General features: G+C 46.8%; 1 protein-coding gene across 5 annotated transcripts in view; it reads right to left on the reverse strand.

The window, feature by feature from the left end:
• The window catches only part of ABHD18 (abhydrolase domain containing 18), a 143,160-nt gene that overhangs the window by 40,455 nt on the left and 80,367 nt on the right, over nt 1-22,338 (reverse strand). For 4 of the 5 annotated variants that reach the window (XM_030191747.1, XM_030191749.1, XM_030191748.1 and 1 more), the window contains 2 exons: nt 9,996-10,134; nt 7,034-7,123 (listed from right to left, as the gene is read on the reverse strand). In XM_030191747.1, the coding sequence (XP_030047607.1) occupies nt 7,034-7,123; nt 9,996-10,134 (229 nt within the window). Of the gene's footprint in view, nt 1-7,033; nt 7,124-9,995; nt 10,140-22,338 lie in introns of all 5 variants that reach the window. The other variant, XM_030191751.1, reaches the window with a different exon arrangement.

A 22,338-nucleotide genomic window follows, 5' to 3' on the forward strand; every position in this document is an offset into this window, starting at 1 on the left:
CTCCACCCGATGCACCACCGTCCGACGACATCAGCAGACGAGGTCCTGGTACCACCGACGTCGATGCAGCTATCCGATGTCTCTGCGCCGATGCAGAGGCCCGATGCCTCGATGCACTCGATGCAGGGGCGGCCGAGGAAGATGGTCTGGACGCTGACGACGTCGATGCACTCGAAGATCCCGGTGCCGATGCCGACGAAGAGCCCGAGAACAACACGTTCCACTGGGCTATCTCGCTACCTGAGTCCGCCTTTGAAGCAGGGAACACAGACTACAGTTCTGAGGGCGGTGCTCGGCCCCCAGACACTGAAGACACGACGAGTGTCGATCAGTGAGCGAGATAACCCGGGCGCACTGGGTGCACTTCTTGAAGCCGCTGGAAGGCTTCGATGTCATGGGCGGAAAAATCACGCCGGCGAAATCAAAAGCCGAAATGGCGAAATTTGGAGCACCAAATTTTAGAGGGAGAAAAAATCTCGACCGAGGCCGAAAAGAGGCCTACCCCGACGACGAAAGAAAACTTACCGGGGCGAAAAAGCTAGAAGTACGGGGAGGATTTACACGAAACCCGGCGAGGGGTTTTCGGAGCACTTCCCGACGAGGACAAAGCTTTCCCGAAGGAAAAAAACACGTTCAAAACAAATTGGACGCGCGAGGTCAACTTTCCGGGGCTCGACACGGCGAAAACACGACCGTACCGAGTGCGGACAAAAGAAGACTGGCCGGCTCGAGCCGGTTTCGGGCGGGAAGACGGCCGCGCATGCGCGGTGCGCGCGGGCGCGCGAGGGCTAGCAAAGGACTTTGCTAGTGAAGTTTCCGATTGGAGGGGCTGCCGTGGACGTCACCCATCAGTGAGAACAAGCAGCCTGCTTGTCCTCGGAGAATATGTTACTATGTGTATGCCTTGTAGCGCTATAGAAATGATAAGTAGTAGTAGTACTTTTCCTTTTCACTGAAGGATGGAGGGACATAGACAGGAAATAATACTGTAGGTTGAAAAGTGGTACAAAGTTTTTAATTTTTTTTTTTTTACACTTTCCTGGAATGTAGATGTGGTCAACGTTGATTAAGGAGCAACAAAAAGTAGAGGGTGACACACAATTCTCAAGATGGGAGTAATGGATGACTATTGAGGCACCAAAACAAGACCCGACATGGGTCTGTATTTAGGCAGTCTGGCCGCTTGCTTCAGGGGTCACAAACAACACTTCTGAAGCCTCTACTTTATATGTGGTACATGATAGAATAATATGCACTAGTGTTTACCAAAATACCAGTGGTGCTGCTAGTGGAGGGTGATAGTATCTGAGGATCTGAAGGCGACGTAACAGTGTGACAAGGCGGTGGCCATAGCCAGAAGGTTGCTAGGCTGTATAGAGAGAGGTGTGACCAGCAGAAGAAAGGAGGTGTTGATGCCTCTGTACAAGTCATTGGTGAGGCCCCACCTGGAGTATTGTGTTCAGTTTTGGAGAACGTATCTTGCTAAGGATGTAAAAAGAATTGAAGCGGTGCAAAGAAAAGCTACGAGGATGGTAAGGGATTTGCGTTACAAGAAGTATGAGGAGAGACTTGCTGACCTGAGCATGTGTACCCTGGAGGAAAGGAGAAACAGGGATGATATGATACAAACGTACAAATATTTGAAAGGTATTAATCTGCAAACAAACCTTTTCCAGAGACGGGAAGGCGGTAGAACTGCAGGACATGACATGAGGTTGAAGGGGGAGCAGACTCAAGAAAAATGTCAGGATGTATTTTTTCACGGAGAGAGTGGTGGATACTTGGAATGCCCTCCCGCGGGAGGTGGTGGAGATGAAAACGGTAACGGAATTCAAAAATGTGTGGGATAAACATAAAGGAATCCTGTTCAGAAGAAATGGATCCTCAGAAGCTTAGCAGAGATTGGGTGGCAGCACCGGTGGTTAGGAGGCAGGGCTAGTGCTGGGCAAACTTTTACGGTCTGTGCCCTGAAAATGGCAGGTACAAATCAAGGTCAGGTATACATATAAAGTAGCACATATGAGTTTATCTTGTTGGGCAGACTGGATGGACCATACAGGTCTTTTTCTGCCGTCACCTACTATGTTACAGCTTAGTTTAAAAAATGCCTGTTTTCCTCCTACAATGCTTTATCGTTCAATATATATATGGCAAACTGTAGGCTATGATAATTTTACTGGACTAACATAATTATGCACAGACAGAAATGTACACATCTTCAAAATCACACGGAGGGGCATTCAAATGGCAGATGACATTTAATGTGAGCAAGTGCAAAGTGATGCATGTGGGAAAGAGGACCCTGAACTATAGTTACGTGATGCAAGGTTCTACATTAGGAGTCACCGACCAGGAAAGGGATCTTGGCATCATTGCTGATACGTTGAAACCCTCTGCTCAGTGTAAGGCGGCAGTAGCTAAGAAAGCAAACAGAATGTTAGGTACAGTGGCATAGCCAGACAACCAATTTTGGGTGGGCCTGAGAACAAAGTGGGAGGGCACAAAATTTTCTCTCTCCCCCCTACCCCCAGCAATTCCCAACTCAAAATATAAATACTTTAGCTGATGAGGATCCCCAATCTCCGTCAGCTGGGGACCTCCACCAGAGACGGCCAGAACTCCTCCCCGCCAAGCCCAGCAGGCAGTAGCAACTCCTCGAGCCACTGATGCCAGCACCCCATACATGCTTAGCTGCCAGTGGCTCCAGGATGCTGCCCCCATCTGCCAAGTTCGGTGGAAGGCAGCTCTGGCCAGCCCCGGAAGAGATCCCCAGCTGGCAGGGCTTGGGGATCCCCACTAGCCACAGCAAGGTTCAGGGCTGCTGTTAACCATGATGGTGACCAGGGCAGAAAATAAAGAAGCCCCTCCCCCAATTCTCTCTCCTCTCCAATCTCTTCATCTGTCGTTACAGTCACACTGACAGACCCTCACAAATTACAGAACACAGGATCACAAATTAGAAATAAAAATATGTAGACAAAACTGAACTTGGAACCTCAGCATGCACTGCAACACTGGAGAAAAAAACAAAACAAAAGCGCATTTCCTTTTCTACTTAACACAATAAAAGACATCCACTATGCACATTTCCCAAAGCTAACATATTCCATTTAAAACATTCAAAATAAAATGATTTTTCTACCTTTATTGTCTGGACATTATATTTTTCCATCATGTTGGTTCTGCTAATTCTTCAAGCGGCTGTCCATTTGTCTTATTTATCCTGTCACTTCATTTCCTCACTTCACCTGCCTGTGAAATATTGTCTTTCCATTTTAGCTCTTTCCTTTCTTTCTTTTCTGCGTCTGTACACTCAAATTTCAAGCTCTTTCTAAATCCTTTCCTTCTTTTTACTTTTCAGATATCACATTTCCATTTCCTTTCACCCACTAGCTCTCCTATTCCCCATCTCTCTCCTTCCCAGCCTATCATTCCTTTCCATCTTCAATCTACACACCATTACCATATTTCTACCCCTGTAATCACTGTTCTCTCATTTATTTCCTTGCCATCTCCACTCCCTGGGCCTCTCCCCCATGCTTTCCACCATTCCCAGTGTCTCCTTCCCTCCACCCTTCCAGCCCAGCATCTGTTCCCTCTTTCTCCCATCCTCACCCTCTAGCCTATCTCCCTATCCCTTTTACCTCCCACCACCAGCATCTTCCTGTCCCATCTCTCTCTCCTCCCCCATTGTTCAGCATTTTTCCCTTTCTCTTCCCTACCATCCATTGTCCATCTTCTCTCCCTGGATCCATCTTCCCTCTTTCTCCCCTCCCCCACTTGTGCATCTCTCCTTTCCTCTCCTCTACCTTCATGTCCAGCTTTTCTCCCTCTCCCTGCCTTGAGTCCCTGGTCTAACATCTCACTCCCCCCCCCCCCCCCGCATCTCTCCATCCTTCCTTCCCCTCACCTCAATGCCATGTTCAACATTTCCCCTCTCATCTCTCCCTCCTTTCCTTCCACTTCCATGTCCAACACTTTTTTTTCTCTCTGGTCCTTTACCACTCACTCCTATGCAGCCTTTCCCTCCCTCTCCCCATCTCATCCAACCCCACCCATATCCAACAATTCTCCCTCTCTTTCCCCTTGCAGCATCTCTCCATCCCCCCCCCCCCCCCCCAATTGAACAATTATTCCTCCACTCCACCTAGCACTACCCTGTCTCACTCCCTCATCCCAACAGTGCTCCGGTCTCTCCCTCTCTCCCTGACCCCTCAAGCAACCTGCCAGCATGCTGTAGGTTTTTTTCTCTCCCTCCCCCAAGCTACCCACTGACATGCTGCCCCTTTTTCCCCTCTCTCCCCCCCCCCCCCGCCAGCCACCCACTGAGGTTTTTGTTCTCTCCCACCTCCCAGCCACCCGCCAAAGGCCCTCCCTCTCCTTCCATCCCCACCAGGTGGCGCCGCGGTCCAGCTCTGCACGTCTGCAGTGGAGCCGCACAGCGCCGCATCCATCAGCACGCTGCTGCTACACGACTGCTTCCTTCTGGCCAGCCTCACCTTCTTCGATACTCTTTCTGAAGAAGCACTCGTAGCAGCGTGCGGATGGCCCTGGCGCCACATGGCTCCACTGCCGGATGGGAATGACAAGGGAGGGAACAAAACCTGCGGCACGCCGGCAGGTGGCTGGGAGGAGGGAAAGCTGAAGACGCGGTTTGGTTGTCTTTGAGGTGCACCGTTGCTGGGTGGGCCTGAGCTCAAAGTGGGTGGGCCCAGGCCCATCCGTGGCTACGCCCCTGGTTAGGTATTATTAGGAAAGGAATGGAAAACAAAAATGAGGATGTTATAATGCCTTTGTATCGCTCCACTGTGCAACCGCACCTTGAACAGTGTGCAATTCTGGTCACTGCATCTCAAAAAAGATATAGTGGAATTAGAAAAGGTACAGAGAAGGGTGACAAAAAATGATAAAGGGGATGAGACGACTTCCCTATGGGGAAAGGTTAAAGCGGCTAGGGCTCTTCAGCTTGGAGAAAAGACGGCTGAGGGGAGATATGATCGAGGTCTATAAAATGAGTGAAGTGGAACAGGTAGACGTGAATCACTTGTTTACTCTTTCCAAAAATACTAGGTGGGGGCACGCAATGAAGCTACAGAGTAGTAAATTTTAAACACACTGGAGAAAATATTTCTTCACTCAATGTGTAATTCAACTCTGGAATTTGTTGCCAGAGAATGTGGTAAAAGCAGTTAGCCTAGTGAGGTTTAAAAAAGGTTTGGATAGCTTCCTAAAAGAAAAGTCCATAAGCCATTATTAAAATAGACTTGGGAAAAATCCACTGCTTATTTCTAGAATAAGCAGCATAAAATGTATTGTACTGTTTTGGGATCTTGCCAGGTACTTGTAACCTGGATTGGCCACTGTTGGAAACAGGATGCTGGGCTTGATGAACCTTTAGTCTGTCCCAGTATGGCAACACTTACATACCTATGTACTTATGTAATCCAAGGCAGTACATCCCAAACAGAGGACTCTCTCACATGTATTTTCAAACAGGATACAGCCTGTTCGTAAATACATGAGATGGGTGCCCATACGCTGGAAACGACCAGCATCCATTTTAGAAACTTTTGAACGCAGAAAAACAAGGGACATGGACATCTGTACAGCAGCATTCTTAGATAATGGCCACACAGACGTCCATGCAGAGCAGAGAGTCAGCCCAGTGGTTAGTGCAATGGACTATAAACCAAAGGACAAGGTTCAAATCCCACTTTAACTCTTTGGTTTTGTAATTGTGAGCCCTCCAGGAACAGAAAAATACCTACTGTACCTGAATGTATACCACTTCAACAGCCTTCAGGCTTACGGGGGTCTTATATGTTTAGGTACAGTAGGCATTTTTCTGTTTCTGCAGGGCTCACAGAAAATAAAAAGAGCTGAAGTGGGATTTGAACCTGAGCCCCTTAGTTTACAGTCCACTACACTAACCACTCAGGTATTCCCTTCCAGTTTCACTTTCAGGGGAGAGGGAGGGAGACAACAACCACTGAAGGATTAAGGAGGCATCATGCCTTAATCTCTCAAGTGGACAGCTGCTCAAACAGAGCACCTTTCTGTAACCTGGATGTTCCTGGAACAGATCTAAATAAGGGCATCCTTTTTAAACATCCCCTTCGGGATGACCAGATTTAGTTCTGCCCAAAACACACCCCCATTTCGGCCTTTTGAGACTTCCATATACTTCAAAAACGAGTGCCAGTGTGTTTGAAAGAGCCCTGTTCTTACATTTTTGTAAGCGATATTGTGGAAGGGCTGTCAGGAAAAGTTTTTCCTTTTTACAGGTAATATCAAAATCTGAAAAAGAGTACATACAACACGAGGAGGGATTTTCTCTTTTCCCATCTTCCCAGTTTCTTCAGCTGATAAATCCTGGGGTCATTTTCAACTCCTCTCTTTCTTTTCACATATCCAACAGTCTGTTAAACTTGTTTATAACATTATTAAAATCTGTCCCTTCCTTTCTAATCTACCAAAAACCTCATCCACTCTCTCACCACCTCCTCCTTTGACTACTTCAACCTGCTCCTCACAGGTCTTCAACTAGTAACATAGTAAATGACAGCAGATAAAAACCTGTATGGTCCACCCAGTCTGCCCAACAAGACAAACTCATTTTACATGGTATGTGATACTGTATATACATACCAGAGTTTGATTTGTCCTTGCCATTCTCAGGGCACAGACCGTAGAAATCTGCCCAGCACTGTTCTTGTACTAAAAGTTCTAAAACTAACGTCGAAGACCCTTAAAATTTACAATCTAGCCCCCATCCCTACTATTCTGTAAAGTGAGCACCTGCCTGTGCGCCCTTTATAGAATGCAGCCATTGAGTGCCCCAATATCAAGAACTGAACAAAAAAAAATTTAAAGTGCCTTTATAGAATTGCCCTTTATATATTTACATCTCCTCCTTTCTGAAAAATATCCAATCTAATAAAAACAATCAAACATCTAACAAATCTTGTATTCTCCCTGTTTGCACCAAAGAACATTTGTTTAATATTCTATAAAGGGAAGGTAATAAAAATACCGTAGTAAAGACTCCAGAAGCTGTAGACCAGGAGAGACAAGGAACCAGTGGAATTGGTTTGGGCCAGTTGGTTACTGCCAAGGAAGCCATCTGTAAAATACAAGGTCAACAGTTGTAATAAAGAATAAACAGGTGGGAAGATTACTCAAATTTTATAAAAATTTTCTATGCCGCCCAATATTACATACCATCTTGGTGGCTTACAGTCTAAATGCTGTGGAGATAAAGCAATCTGTACGTGCACTAACATGCAAAGCCCTGCTCAAAAATTTTTATCTATTCTAAACAGACTGATTGAAATACACTATGAGCATATAAGAGTATGCACCTCTATCATACTAAAAATAGTTTACCCTTTGCTCAGTTTCTACGGTACAGATGCATCTGTGATACTCCAGTAAAATACAAGGAGGCTTCAGAGCATTTGAAGTCTAAATTGCAGAATAGGTGCTATCCTAAAAGACCTATTAAACAGGCTTATAAATGTGCTTTGTTTAATAATCGGGATCTCCTATTACAAAATAATATTAAACAGTCATCTCAAGTCACAATATCTTGTGTTCTTAAATACACTAATTGCTGAAGTGATCAGGAAACACTGACAAGTACTTTCTGTTCATGAAGTCTTTAATGAAGCACACTGTATGATTGCCTATTCCCGCAATATTAACTTGTCTGATGTGCTCTGCCATTCTTATGTGTGGATTCAATATGACGACAGCTATATTGGCCATCGGAAATATGGGAAATGTGTTATTTGTGCAGTTTCTGAAGCTATTCAGTTTTGGGATGATAGGAGTCAGAGACTGAGTAAACTGAGGTGTTTTACCTCATATACTTCTAAAGATGTGGTACATATGATTACCTGTCCTTGTAAACAGATACACTAGACAAACAAAAAGTATGCTAAAAGCTAGACTGATAGAGCATAAACATTCTACAGCTACTGGGAAAATGGATATGCCTTTGGTGATGTATACACAGAAGAAACAAATCCTTGCAGGATAGAAAACATGCAACACAACAGCTAAGATGATTCAGGAATAAGCAGACAATGCTTCAGATGGTCTGAAAGTTTATTGTGGGACAAACATGACGACACAGCTGTGTTTTGGCCAACAAGGCCTGCATCAAGAGTCTCTTGGATTTTATAGAATAATCCACTTGAAATGTTCTCTGTAGTCGGTATGGAAAAACAACAAAACAAATTGCTCCATGCGCCAAAACAAAGGTATCTATGGAAGCAACTAACGAAGCGCACTGCATGCCAAGGCAATCAGAAGCTCATACGAGCTTCTGAACTCTGAGTAAAAGCTCATTGTTTTTCATTTTCAACAACAAGCTTTTACTCGGAGTTCAGAAGCTCGTGTGAGCTTCTGATTACCTTGGCATGAAGTGCGCTTCGTTAGTTGCTTTCATAGATACCTTTGTTTTGGCGCATGAAGCAATTTGTTTGTTGTTTTTCCATACCGACTACAGAGAACATTTCAAGTAGATGATTCTATAAATCCAAGAGACTCTTGATGCAGGCCTTGTCGTCCGAAACACAGCTGAGTTGAGTCTCGTTTGTCCCACAATAAACTTTTAGACCATCTGAAGCATCATCTGCTTATTCCCGAGTCATCTTCGCTGTCGTGTGCATATATGCCTTTGGTGAAACACTGCCGAGAATTCCAGCATAATTTTGAGCAATTACAGAGCATTGCTATTGATCAAATTAGAGATAATGGACATAGAGGGGATATTTCATGTATTTGCATCAATGTGAGCAGAGATGGATTTTCTAATTGCAAACTGCAATTCCTAATGGCTTAAATGGTCCTATGGAGTGGGAGGTGTTTTATTAAGATGCTTTTAATAGACAGTTTCTTTAAAATCTTTTATAGTATGTTTCTGAGGATGACATAATTGAGAAGGTGGTGTATACTGTGAGCGTTTTTTAACTGCCATCACCATCTTGAAGTCAGGCTGACAACATGCTCTGTGATTCCTCCTGAGAAAGGACATGAAACAAGGGGGCCTATGTAGAGAATTTTCTATTTGTGTTACAGTTCTTTTGGGACATACTTTGCTGTTTTACATCTGGAGTGTGAAGATTGTAGCCTCTGTATTGAAGAACAGAGATTGCTAAACCTTTGACAGTTAAGTGTTTTTGTTTATTTTCACTGTGCAGTTTTTCATTGAACGAATTACCTAGAATATTTGTGACTTTCTAGCTTAAAGTGTGTGCCGACTGTGAAAAGGGTCGATGATTTTGTTTAATTTGTCAAGTGCCCTTGTTTTTGTTTTTTTAGGAACAATGGGGGGGTTTTTTTCTCCTGTGGAGGAGGAGTTTTCTGTTGTTCCTTTTCTTCTGGACTAGGGAAGAAACCTGTGATAGAAGCCATATTGAGTAAGTGGTAAATTTGAAGACCCTCATCAGCAGTTGAAGTTTCATTTCACTTTATAGCGATATCCGATATCGCCTCTTGTCCATTGGCATCCTAAGCAAAATACTGGTTTTGATATTTAGGATATCCTACAATGCCACATCTCCAATGCCAATGATCCCAATATTTTTTTTATAGATTCATGGCTACAAATCTGAGATAAAGTACTTTTGGCTGCAAGCCATTTTTGAGTGGAGGAGTGGCCTAGTGGTTAGGGTGGTGGATTTTGGTCCTTGGGAACTGAGTTCGATTCCCAGCTCAGGCACAGGCAGCTCCTTGTGACTCTGGGCAAGTCACTTAACCCTCCATTGCCCCATGTAAGCCGCATTGAGCCTGCCATGAGTGGGAAAGCCCGGGGTACAAATGTAACAAAAAAAAAAATTTAGGCTCAATAGGTAAGGGTAAGATAAGCTGAATTGTGTGCACATGTTTAAGCCTACAAGACACACTCTCAGTTTTATCCTCTATTCATCAGCTTGGAAAACAGAAAGAAACAATGACGATTTTAGGCAAGCAGATTTTTGCAAACTTACATGTCCTCCCATAGATATTCCTGTTAGTCCTAAAGGTCCATAGCCCTCTCTCTCCAACCAATGCAAAAGGGCAGCCGATTCCAAAACAAGAGCTCCTCCCATCACAAACAGATCAGAGACATTTTTCAGACTTGATCTCCTTTCCTCCCCCAATACAAAAGAGAAAAAGTATTTATAATGCGGATCATGTCACTATATACAGAATATTTTTTTAAAAACAGTAAACGTTATTGAAACAACACTTTTAAATCTATCTTAGCACAAAGGGCAGCATTTTCAATAGTCCAGAAATACTTCTATAAGTTAACTCCAATCAATGCAAATAAGAATATCAAAAAAGTGACTGAAAAATTTAAAAAAAGAAATATCATCCGCCCTTCCCAGGGGAGATCAGTAGCACCGGGCTGCTGGAGCCGGTTGGCTGGGGCTGCGTGAAGCGCGGGGGAGCAGACCAACCTGAGTTGGGGAGCGAGGTGGTGCGCCATTGGAGGTGAGCACATGGCTGATCGGAGGGCCGTAGTGGAGGCCCAGGACGGCGGAGCAGGTGGTAGGTAGGGAGTCGCGACAGTTGCCTCGGAGGCTGAATCTGGGGGCAGAGGCAGTGAGACCGCCGCTGATGCGGCTGAAGTATTGGTGCTGGAGCAGCTTTGCCTGGGCTCTGAAAGAGAGGCCTGATCTTCCCATTGGTGTTGGAAGCGGGGCGAAGAAGAGGTGCAGAGTGGAGGAGAGAGTGCAGGCCTGGATCGAGGAGTGGCAAAAAGGGCCACCGCGAGTGGCTAATGAGGCTTCGCTCGTAGTTCGTCGGTGTCACCTGCTGCTGAGAGCCATCGGGAAGGAGCCAGGGGTGGCAGCTAACAAAAACCTAAACCTGGGAGGTGTGCTTAGATTAGTTCTTCTCTGACTGCTACAAATTTGGTGCAATGTGAAAGATATAGCGTCACAGACCGGGATGGTGGTGTAAACGCAGAGCTCCATAAGGGCATGGTTTAGAGAGAGCGAATCCCATATAATTAAGCAACATCCTGAAATCTACAGCGATGGAGAAAGGTCCCCGAGGAATGCCACTGAAGAAAGGATTGGAGCGATTCTGTTATTCAGCGGAGCAAGGCAAGAAAGCGCCAGCGGAGTCAGCGGGGCCAGAGCGGAATGGAACAAAAATGGCGGCAAGCCCAGCGGAGGCTGGGGAGGATCATGCTGAAGAGGGCCCTGAGGCTGGTGCAATCGCGAAGGCGGAGGTAGTGGCTTGGTTTCAGGACCTGAAGGCAGATCTGGCGGGGGTCCGACAGGATATACAAACTGCCCTGAGAGAAATTAGGGCCGAAGTTCGTGATTTGGGAACACATGTTGGTGAGATGGAGGAGGGGATGGAGGCTTTCAAGCAGGACATGGGGAATCTGCATAAAGTGGTGAATGTGGACACGCGGGAATTACAACTCCGGGAGCAGGTGGAGGACCTGGAGAATAGGTTGCGCCGCAATAACCTGAGATTTAAGGGAATTCCTGAATTGGACATCTTTAGCGATTGTGAAGCAGTGATTCGAGAACTGTGTGGGTTCATTTTGAATTCTGAGGATGGAGGACAATTGCTGGACCTTGGCATCCAGAGAGTGCATAGAATGGCTGGTCCGCAGCGGGAAACTCTTCAGAGGGACATGTGGTGTGCTTTGCTGATTTCCCCATGAAGGAGAAGATATTGACCAAAGCAAGGCAGAAAAAAGAAATTGTTTGGAGAAACTGTAAGATTGGAGTGTTTCAAGATTTGGCCTGGTCTACACTGCAAAAACGTCTCTCCTTCCGAGAAGTTAAGACATTTATGAGGCCAAAGGTGATCCGGTACAAGTGGCTCTTCCCATTTGGGATGTGGCTAACAGTGGATGGAAAATCGCGTAAGTCAAGATCCCAGATGAGGCATGGTCATCACTGTGCTCTTTGGGATGTAAAGATGTTCCTGTTCAGAAGGAGTTACGGGAGACTGCCAGGGAACCCAGAGCGGATTCGGCGTGGCAGAAGGTGGTGGATCGGGGGAAGACTTCTAACAAGCAAGCTTCCTGAAGGAACGAAATTTTGTGTGGTGAATTGCTTGAATCAGTGGGGAGGTTGGATGGAGGAGCGTGGGATGAATGAATGCAAGGGATGTGGGCAAGAGTAGGGTGATGGGAGGGTTTGGGATTAGCTTTGGAGAAGTTAAAGTCCCGGGAAAGTACGTAAGTACATAAGTAATGCCACACTAGGAAAAGACCAAGGGTCCATCGAGCCCAGCATCCTATCCACGACAGCGGCCATTCCAGGCCAAGGACACCTGGTAAGCTTCCCAAACATACAAACATTCTATACATGTTATTCCTGGAATTGTGGATTTTTCCCAAGTCCATTTAGTAGCGGTTTATGGACTTGTCCTTTAGGAAACCATCTAACCCCTTTTTAAACTCTGCCAAGCTAACCGCCTTCACCACGTTCTCCGGCAACGAATTCCAGAGTTTAATTACACGTTGGGTGAAGAAAAACTTTCTCCTATTTGTTTTAAATTTACTGCACTGTAGTTTCATCGCATGCCCCCTAGTCCTAGTATTTTTGGAAAGCGTGAACAGACGCTTCACATCCACCTCTTCCTTGTGTTGCTTCCTTGTGGACTGGCCGATTTATTGACAGAGAGATCAGCTATAGGGAGGGGGAGGGAAGGGGAGGATGGGGGGTTTGGGGATAAGTTGGAGAAGAGGGCAGTGGGTTTGGAGCGGGGGGGGGGGGGCGAGAGACCTTAGTGGTGGGTACATGGAAAGTAAACGGGCTAAATAATCAGGGAAAGGGCAGCAGAGCTTTTAAGGAGTTAGGTAGGCTGAAGTGGGATGTAACGTTTTTGCAAGAAACACATTTAAGACCGAGGGATGCTCACCTGCTGCGTCGTAGACCTTTTCGGGAAGTGGTGGTACATCAGGGAAAAGGGTCAAAAAGGATGGGGGGAGTGGCTATTTTAATCAGACAAACTTGTGGAATTGTGATTAAAGAGGTGTTTCGAGATACTAGTGGGCGTTATGTGGGCCTCAGAGGGTGGTTGCAGGGGAAGAAGCTGACACTGATTAACATTTATGCTACGAATTTGGGGCAGAGGGAATTTTTTCAAACATTAAAGAAAGAAATCTCGGGATTTGTGAGAGGGCAAGTTGTGGTAGGAGATTTTAATATTGCTCTGGATGCAAGGCTAGACCATTTGACAGGAGGAGGGCAGCAGAGTGGTTAGGGGAGGAAGGCACTGCTACAATTTTTGAAGGGGTTGGAGGTGATAGATTGTTGGAGGTTGTTACATGGGGTACAGCGGGACTACACCGTTTACTCGCATGCAGCACAGACGTATTCCCGGATAAATGAGCTATGGGTGCATTGCAATGGATGGCACCCATGGATGGCACTTTAAATCAGCGTACTATTCAAGAATTTTGTCACTTTAATGATAATAGGGAAGTAACAGATGGGGTGTTATGGGATGCGTTGAAAGTAGTGGCAAGGGGTGCTTTGATTAAGTGGGGGGGCACACAAGAAAAGGGAAAAAGGGCAGCGCTCATTGATTTTACAGAAGAGGTTATTGCATTTAGAACAGATGCACAAAAGAAACCCCACTCCGCAGGTAAGAGCAGACCTTAAGCGTACACCTTGTAGCGCTATAGAAATGCTAAATAGTAGTAGTAGTAATAGAGAGGGGAAATAGCACAATTGCAGATGGCAGAGGTGAATTTTATGAGAATCAAGCTCAAGCAACAATATTTTGAGTTTGCCAACAAATCCAGTGCAATGTTGGCCCGTTATTTGCGGGTGCGGAGAGTGCGTTCCCATATTCAAAAGTTGAAGGATGAGAGGGGAGGATGGCACTATGCTGACTCAGACATTGGAAATTGTTTTGTGAAATATTATCAAGAACTTTATAGGGCTGCTGAGGAGCCAACGGAGGTAGATATGGCTCGGTTTTTGGATCAGATTCCATTACCATGCTTGGATGAGTCTGAAAGAACTCAGCTTAGGGAACCCATTAGATTAGGGGAAGTACAGGGTGTGATAAAGTGGCTTCCTAATGGAAAAGCGCCAGGCTTAGATGGTTACTCAGCTAGGTTTTATAAATGCTTTGTGGGGGAGTTGGGAGACCTTTTGGTGCGGGTGGGAAATGGAGCTTTGGAGGGAAGCGGGCTACTGGTATCTATGTCCAAGGCTGGGATAACGGTTCTGCCTAAGCCTGGGAAAGATCCCGTGGTTTGTGGTGCCTATAGACCTATTTCAGTTCTGAATGTGGATGCAAAGATAGTTGCTAAGGTCCTGGTTAACAGACTGGCTAGAGTGCTGCCGAAATTCATCCATATTGATCAATCGGGATTTATCCCGAAGAGACAGGTAGGGGATAACATTAGGCGTACTCTTCATTTCATATGGGAGGCACAAAGTTCCCAGGCTAGTACAGCTTTGTTGGCTATAGACACAGAGAAGGCTTTTGATCGGGTGAGCTGGGAGTTCTTGCGTGCAGTGATAAGTCGCATGGGCTTGGGTGACAATTTTGGGGCTTGGCCGGCAGCTTTATACACAGCACCGAAGGCGCACCTTAACATTAATGGGGGATATACCCCCTTTTTCCCAATAGGTAGAGGAACTAGGCAGGGATGTCCCTTGTTGCCCCTCCTCTTTGCCCTGTACATAGAGCCGTTGGCGGTACTGATACGTCAGCATCCAGATTTTCGGGGTATTAGGGTTGGGGGGATGGAACATCATAGTAGTGGATCCTGAGCAGACACTACCTGCGGTGTTGGAGATTTTTAGGGAATTTGAACGATATGCTGGCCTAAGGGTTAACATGGATAAAAGTGAGCTATTGGGGATTTCTTTGACACATGGGGAAAAAAGTAGATTGAGAGAGTTGTTTGCGTTCAAATGGGCCAAGCACCACATTAGGTATTTTGGGGATTCAGATTCCTAGGGACTTGGGAAGGGTGAATAGTCAGGAAGTATTTTTTCACGGAGAGAGTGGTGGATACTTGGAATGCCCTCCTGCAGGAGGTGGAGGAGATGAAAACGGTAATGGAATTCAAAAGTGTGTGGGATAAACATAAAGGAATCCTGTTCAGAAGGAATGGATCCTCAGAAGCTTAGCGGAGATTGGGTGGCAGAGCCGGTGGTGGGAGGCAGGGCTAGTGCTGGGCAGACTTCTACAGTCTGTGCCCTGAAAATAACAGAAACAAATCAAGGTCAGGTATATACATAAAATAGCACATATGAGTTTATCTTGTTGGGCAGACTGGATGGACCGTGCAGGTCTTTCTCTGTTGCAGCCCTCTGCCATGGCAGTTATCTTTTTTCACATACTCCTCGCCCTGCTGGCCGTGGGGGGTGGTGTTGGATTACTTCTCTCTCCCTCCTCCAGATTTCAACCCCTTCTTCCACCTCAATCTCACTGTTTTTCCTCCTTTGACGTCCACTCTATCCGCCTTTTCTCTCCTGTGCCTCTTTGAATAGCGGTCATTTATCGTCCCCCTGATAAGTCCCTTTCATCCTTTCTCAGTGACTTTGATGCCTGGTTTGCCTTCTTCCATGATCCTTCCTCCCCCTCTCTCATCCTTGCTGACTTTTATATTCCTGCTAATGATCCTTCTAACTTATATTTCCAAGTTACTCGCTTTAACATCCTCCTTTAATCTCCAACTATGCTCCACCTCCACCACTCATCAAAATGGTCACTGCCTTGATCTCATCTTCTCCTCCAACTGTTCACCCTCTAGTTTCCTTGCCTCTGATCTTCCCCTCTCTGATCACCATCATATAACTTTCACACTTAAATCTCCTCCCTCCCAGTCCCCTATCTAATTTATCTAGGAATCTTCATGGTATTGACCCTTCATCTCTATCCTCCCATGTTTCAAACCTCCTCTCGACTGTGGCACCATCCACGTCTGTCAACGAGGCTGTTTCTTCTTAGAACAATATTCTATCATCTGCCTTAGACACTCTTGCACCTTTGATGACCCGCCCTATAAGGCATACAAAACCCCAACCTTGGCTGACATCTAATATCCACTACCTACGTTCCTGTACCCGCTCCGCCGAACGCCTCTGGCGGAAATCTCGGGCCCTTGCTGATTTCTTACACTTTAAGTTCATGCTGACCTCCTTCCAATCTGCTCTTTTACGCGCCAAACAGGATTATATCCAACTGACTAACTCTCTTGGCTCTAATCCTCGACTTCTCTTCACCACACTGAACTCTCTCCTCAAGGTGCCCCCTCCCCCAACTCCCCCTTCATTATCTCCTCAGACCCTTGCTGAATTCTGTCACGACAAGGTTCAAAAGATAAACCCTGCATTCTCTACCTCGTCACCTCTCCCTCCACTAGTCCGTTCCCCTCTCTCTCCTTCCCCTCATTCCCTTTCCTCATTTCCTGAAGTTACTATTGAGGAAACTACACTTCTCCTTTCATCCTCAAAATGTACCACCTGTTTCTCTGATCACATTCCCACCCACCTTCTTAATGCCATCTCTCCTGCTCTTATTCCTTTTATCTGTCACATTCTCAACCTCTCACTTTCCACTGCGACTGCTGTGGACATGCTGTGGTCACACCTCTCCTTAAGAAGCCTTCACTCGACCCTACTTGTCCCTCTAATTACCGACCCATCTCCCTCCTTCTCTTTCTCTCCAAATTACTTGAGCCTGCTGTTCACCACCGCTGCCTTGATTTTCTCTCCTCACATGCTATTCTTGACCCATTACAATCTGGTTTTCGCCCTCTCCACTCAACCGAAACTGAGCTTACTAAAGTCTCCAATGACCTATTACTGGCTAAATCCAGAGGTCAATATTCCATCCTCATTCTTCTTGATCTTTCCGCTGCTTTTGACACTGTCGATCACAGCATACTTCTCGATACCCTGTCCTCACTTGGATTCCAGGGCTCTGTCCTTTCCTGGTTCTCTTCCTACCTCTCCCTCCGCACCTTTAGTGTTTACTCTGGTGGATCCTCTTCTACTTCTATCCCTCTGCCTGTCGGCGTACCTCAGGGTTCTGTTCTTGGTCCCCTCCTCTTTTCTATCTACACTTCTTCCCTTGGTCCATTAATCTCATCCCATGGCTTTTCCTACCATCTCTATGCTGATGACTCCCAAATCTACCTTTCTACCCCTGATATCTCACCTTGCATCCAAACCAAAGTTTCAGCATGCTTGTCTGACATTGCTGTCTGGATGTCTCAACGCCACCTGAAATTAAATAGGACCAAAACCGAGCTTCTCATTTTCCCCCCCCAACCCACCTCCCCGCTCCCCCCGTTTTCTATTTCTGTTGATGGCTCTCTCATTCTCCCTGTCTCCTCAGCTCGAAACCTTGGGGTCATCTTTGACTCTTCTCTCTCCTTCTCTGCTCATATCCAGCAGATCGCCAAGACCTGTCGTTTCTTTCTTTACAACATCCGTAAAATCCGCCCCTTTCTTTCTGAGCACTCTACCAAAACCCTCATCCACACCCTTGTCACCTCTCATTTAGACTACTGCAATCTGCTTCTTGCTGGCCTCCCACTTGGTCACCTCTCCCCTCTCCAGTCGGTTCAAAACTCTGCTGCCCGTCTCGTCTTCCGCCAGGGTCACTTTACTCATACTACCCCTCTCCTCAAGTCGCTTCACTGGCTCCCTATCCATTTTCGCATCATGTTCAAACTTCTTCTACTAACCTATAAATGTACTCGCTCTGCTGCTCCCCAGTATCTCTCCACACTCGTCCTTCCCTACACCCCTTCCCGTGCACTCCATTCCCTGAATAAATCCTTCTTATCTGTTCCCTTCTCCGCTACTGCCAACTCCAGACTTCATGCCTTCTGTCTTGTTGCGCCCTATGCCTGGAATAGACTTCCTGAGCCCCTACATCTTGCCCCATCCTTGACCATCTTTAAATCTAGATTGAAAGCCCACCTCTTTAACATTGCTTTTGACTTCTAACCACTTTTATCCACTCGCCTCCACCTACCCTCATCTCCTCTTTCCTCTACACATTAATTGATTTGTTTGCTTTATTTTTTTGTCTACTAGATTGTAAGCTCTTTGAGCAGGGACTGTCTTTCTTCTTTGTTTGTGCAGCGCTGCATATGCTTTGTAGCGCTATAGAAATGCTAAATAGTAGTAGAAGTAGTAGTCATCATCTACTATGTTTTTTTTTTTTTTGGTTACATTTGTACCCCGCGCTTTCCCACTCATGGCAGGCTCAATGCGGCTTACATGGGGCAATGGAGGGTTAAGTGACTTGCCCAGAGTCACAAGGAGCTGCCTGTGCCTGAAGTGGGAATCAAACTCAGTTCCTCAGTTCCCCAGGACCAAAGTCCACCACCCTAACCACTAGGCCACTCCTCCACATGTTATCAAATTCGGGGGCAGTTGTCCCCGTGGAAGGGATTGTGGCTCTCATGGTGGGGGTGTATGGCAGTGGTGAAAATTAATGTGCTGCTCAGATTGTTATTTTTGTTTCAGGCGCTGCCAGTAGCGATTCCGAAACGGACATTTAGGCAACTGCAGGGTTTGGTGGCACAGTTTATATGGGGGGAGGGGGAAGCATCCCAGTTTGGCTGGCCGTGTGCTATGGTGTGCCCCTGAGAGGCGGGGTAGAGCAGTACCTAATATTGAATGGTATTATGTTGCTGCCCAACTGAGGATGATTCTGGACTGGGAGAGGAGGATAATTAAGCCTGCTAGCCAGTTGGAGCAAACGTATAGCCCGCACAGGCCGATGAGCTCTTATTTATGGACTACCAAAGGAGTGGGAGTGATCTTGGCAGGGATACAGAATCCATATGTGAGGCATTTGGTGGAATTGTGGTGAGGAGTGAGGAGGAAATGGGGACAGTCCGGTGGGGTATCGACTCTGGCGCCTTTGAGATGGGAGCCAAAATTTGGGGCGGGGAGAGAAAATGCTAGTTTTGTGCGGTGTGGCAGGCAGACATTGTGAATCTCCAGGCTGTGCTGCAGGGGGGGAGGGTGAAGAGTTTTGATACGCTGTGCTCCATTTATGGTTTGCCGGGGGGGGGGGGGGGGGTCAATTTTCCCTATATACAGATTCAACATTTTGTGGTGACATTGGGTTGGAGTGGGGGCGGGGAATCTTCAGGAGAGGGAAAGTTTGGAAAACCTGTGGCTTTTGTTGAGGAAGGTTCCCAGACCAATATCAGTGATATATACATTTTTGGGGGGATATGATCCTAGACCATTTGGTGTTCAGGGGGTCTGGGAGGAAGATTTAAATTGCCGTTTTTCTGATCAGGAGTGGAAAGTTATTTGTGGGGAGGTTCTGAAAGCTTCGGTATGTGTTTTGGTGCAGGAAAATGCATATAAAGTCTTATCCAGATGGTATTACACACCTGAGAGATTGAAGAGGATGTACCGTGGTACATCAGATTTATGTTGGAGGTGTAATTCACAAAGGGGTTCCTTTATACATATATGGTGGACATGTCCCGGGGTGGTACCCTTTTGGCAGGCTGTTATGAAAGCATTAGTAAAGTTGATTGGTTCATCGTTGGTGTGCAGCCCTTTTGTGTGCCTTTTAGGCTTATATAATGAGAGGGACTCTTGGGAGGAATGGAAATGGTTGCGCTGGGGGTTGGCAGCAGCCAAGTGCCTCATAGCACAGTATTGGAAGAGGGCAGGCCCTCCGACATTGAGTGACTGGAAATGTAAACTGGGGCAATTAATGTAAATGGAGAGACTAACGGCTTATCGCAGGGAGGGGGCCCTACGACATAAGGATGGATGGGCTCGATTGCAACAGCAAATGACCAATATCTAGGTTTGTGGAGTATTATAGGAGGGGGTGGGTTGGGGGGATGGGAAGGGGATTGAGAGGGCCCCAAAGATTCAGGGGGTGTTCTCATGTTGAGTTGGGGTTGGTGAGAGGGATGTGGAAGGGGATGTTGTATATTAGGGACGGGAAAATTAAGTCCTTACCTTGGTAAATTTCTTTCCTTTAGTCACAGCAGATGAATCCATTAACTGATGGGTTGTATCCACCTACCAGCAGGTGGAGATAAAGAACACTGAAAAACCACAGTGATCCTTGGACGGATAGCCCCCAACTGCCTTCAGTATTTGAGATTTCCAAAGCAGAGTGAACCATAAAGGTATAATAACAAACTTTCCTCACAGCGAACAACCGCCCCAGAACAGGAGCAACAAAGGAGGGATGATCTCAACCTCCTGTAGTAGAACATCATGTAGAAATTCTGAGAACTGGTTTCCAACTTCTCCCAATGAGAGTGATATCTGCATGAAAGATCTGAACAGAAAAAGTCAGACAGGGAGGGATCATGGATTCATCTGCTGTGACTAAAGGAAAGAAAATTACCAAGGTAAGAACCTAATTTTCCCTTCCTTGTCATCAGCAGCAGATGAATCCATTAACTGATGGGATGTACAAAAGCACTCCCTAAATAGGGTGGGAACAGGCCACACCGCGAGCAAGCACTTGTGCTCCAAAAATAGCATCCTGCTTTGCTGCAACATCCAGTCTGTAATGCCGGACAAATGAGAGCTGAGAAGCCCAAGTAGCCGCACTACAGATCTCTTGAAGAAAGAGTGCACCCGTTTCAGCCCACGAGGAGGAAATCACTCCCGTGGAATGCGCCTTAAACGCTTCAGACGGAGACCAACCTGAAAGCAGATACGCAGAAAAAATGACTTCCTTGAGCCAATGGGCTATAGTGGCCTTAGACGCTGGGCCTCCACGCCGAGGACTTGACAACAAGACAGAAAGGTGATCAGAAGTCCTGAAGTCATTTGACATCCGTAGATACTGCAACAGCACCCTGCAGACATCCAGAAGATGTAACTGCCCAAAGGAGCCCAGGAACTCTTCCCTAGAAAAAGAAGGAAGAAAAATAGGCTGGTTCAGGTGAAATGCTAAAACCACCTTAGGCAGGAAGGAAGGCACTGTACGTACCGTTACTCCTGACTCCGAGAATTGCAGAAAAGGGTCCCGACAGGACAGCGCCTGCAGCTCAGACGTGCGTCTAGCCGATGTCATGGCCACCAAAAAGACTGTCTTGAGAGTCACATCCTTCTCCGAAGCTCACCTAAGCGGCTCGAAGGGTGAATACTGGAAAGCCTTCAAAACCATCCCCAGGTTCCAGGCCAGACAGGGCAACCGGATGGGAGGACGGAGCCTAAGCACCCCTCTGAGAAATCAGGCAATGTCCGGATGAGCAGCAAGGGACAAGACAGCGATTTTCCCTCAATAGCATGATAATGCTGCCACTTGCACCTGCAGGGAATTGTAAGTCAGGCCTTTTTGTAAGCCCTCCTGCAAAAAGTCCAGCACTGTCGAGACTGTAGCCCGCGTGGGAGTGATCGCCTTTGAAACACCCCACGCCTCAAACTTGCGCCACATCCGAGCATAAGCTGTGGAGGTGGACTGCTTGCGGGCCTGCAAGAGAGTGGAGATGACCCTGTTAAAGTAGCCTTCGTCTCTCAATTGCGCCCTCTCAATAGCCAGGCCGCAAGACCAAATCGGCAGGGATCCTCCATAGCCACCAGACCCTGAACCAACAGGTTCGGCACCAGGGGCAAATGAACAGGAGCGTCCACCAGCATCCGGCGGAGATCCGCATACCACGGATGCCTTGGCCAATCTGGAGCGATGAGAATCACCAGACCTCGGTGCTGTCGAATCCGCAGTAGGATTCGCCCTATCAAGGGCCAAGGAGGGAACACATACAGGAGGGCCGAGGGCCAGGGTTGAGCCAGAGCATCCAACCCCGCAGAGTGAGGATCTCTCCTTTTGCTAAAAAAGCGAGGTACTTTGGCGTTTGCACTTGACGCCGTTAGATCCATTTTGGGAGTCCCCCATTTGGCACAAATCTGAAGAAAAACTTCTTCTGCCAGTTCCCATTCCGCTGGGTCGATTTGATGCCTGCTGAGAAAATCGGCTTGCACGTTGCTCTGACCTGCTATGTGAGCTGCTGACAGAAGCTGCAGGTGTAGTTCGGCCCAGTGGCAAATCTGAGCGACCTCTGCTGCCAGGGCCCTACACAGAGTGCCTCCCTGACGATTTATGTATGCTACCGCTGTCATGTTGTCTGACAGCACCCGGACAGCAAGTCCCTTCAGAGTCTTTTGAAAGGCCATAAGAGCCTGGAATATTGTTCTCAGTTCCAAGCGAATGATGAACTACCCCGCTTCCACGGGTGTCCACAGACTCTAAGCATAGCTTCCCTGGCAATGTGCTCCCCAGCCCAAAAGGCTGGCATCTGTTATCACCAGGCACCAAGAAGGAAGCGCCAGAGGCATTCATTCCTTGGCGCAGCATCCTGTCGGAGAGCCACCACTCCATACTGAGCCGGGC

Source organism: Microcaecilia unicolor, chromosome 2, assembly GCF_901765095.1.
Source record: "Microcaecilia unicolor chromosome 2, aMicUni1.1, whole genome shotgun sequence".
NCBI lineage: Eukaryota > Metazoa > Chordata > Amphibia > Gymnophiona > Siphonopidae > Microcaecilia > Microcaecilia unicolor.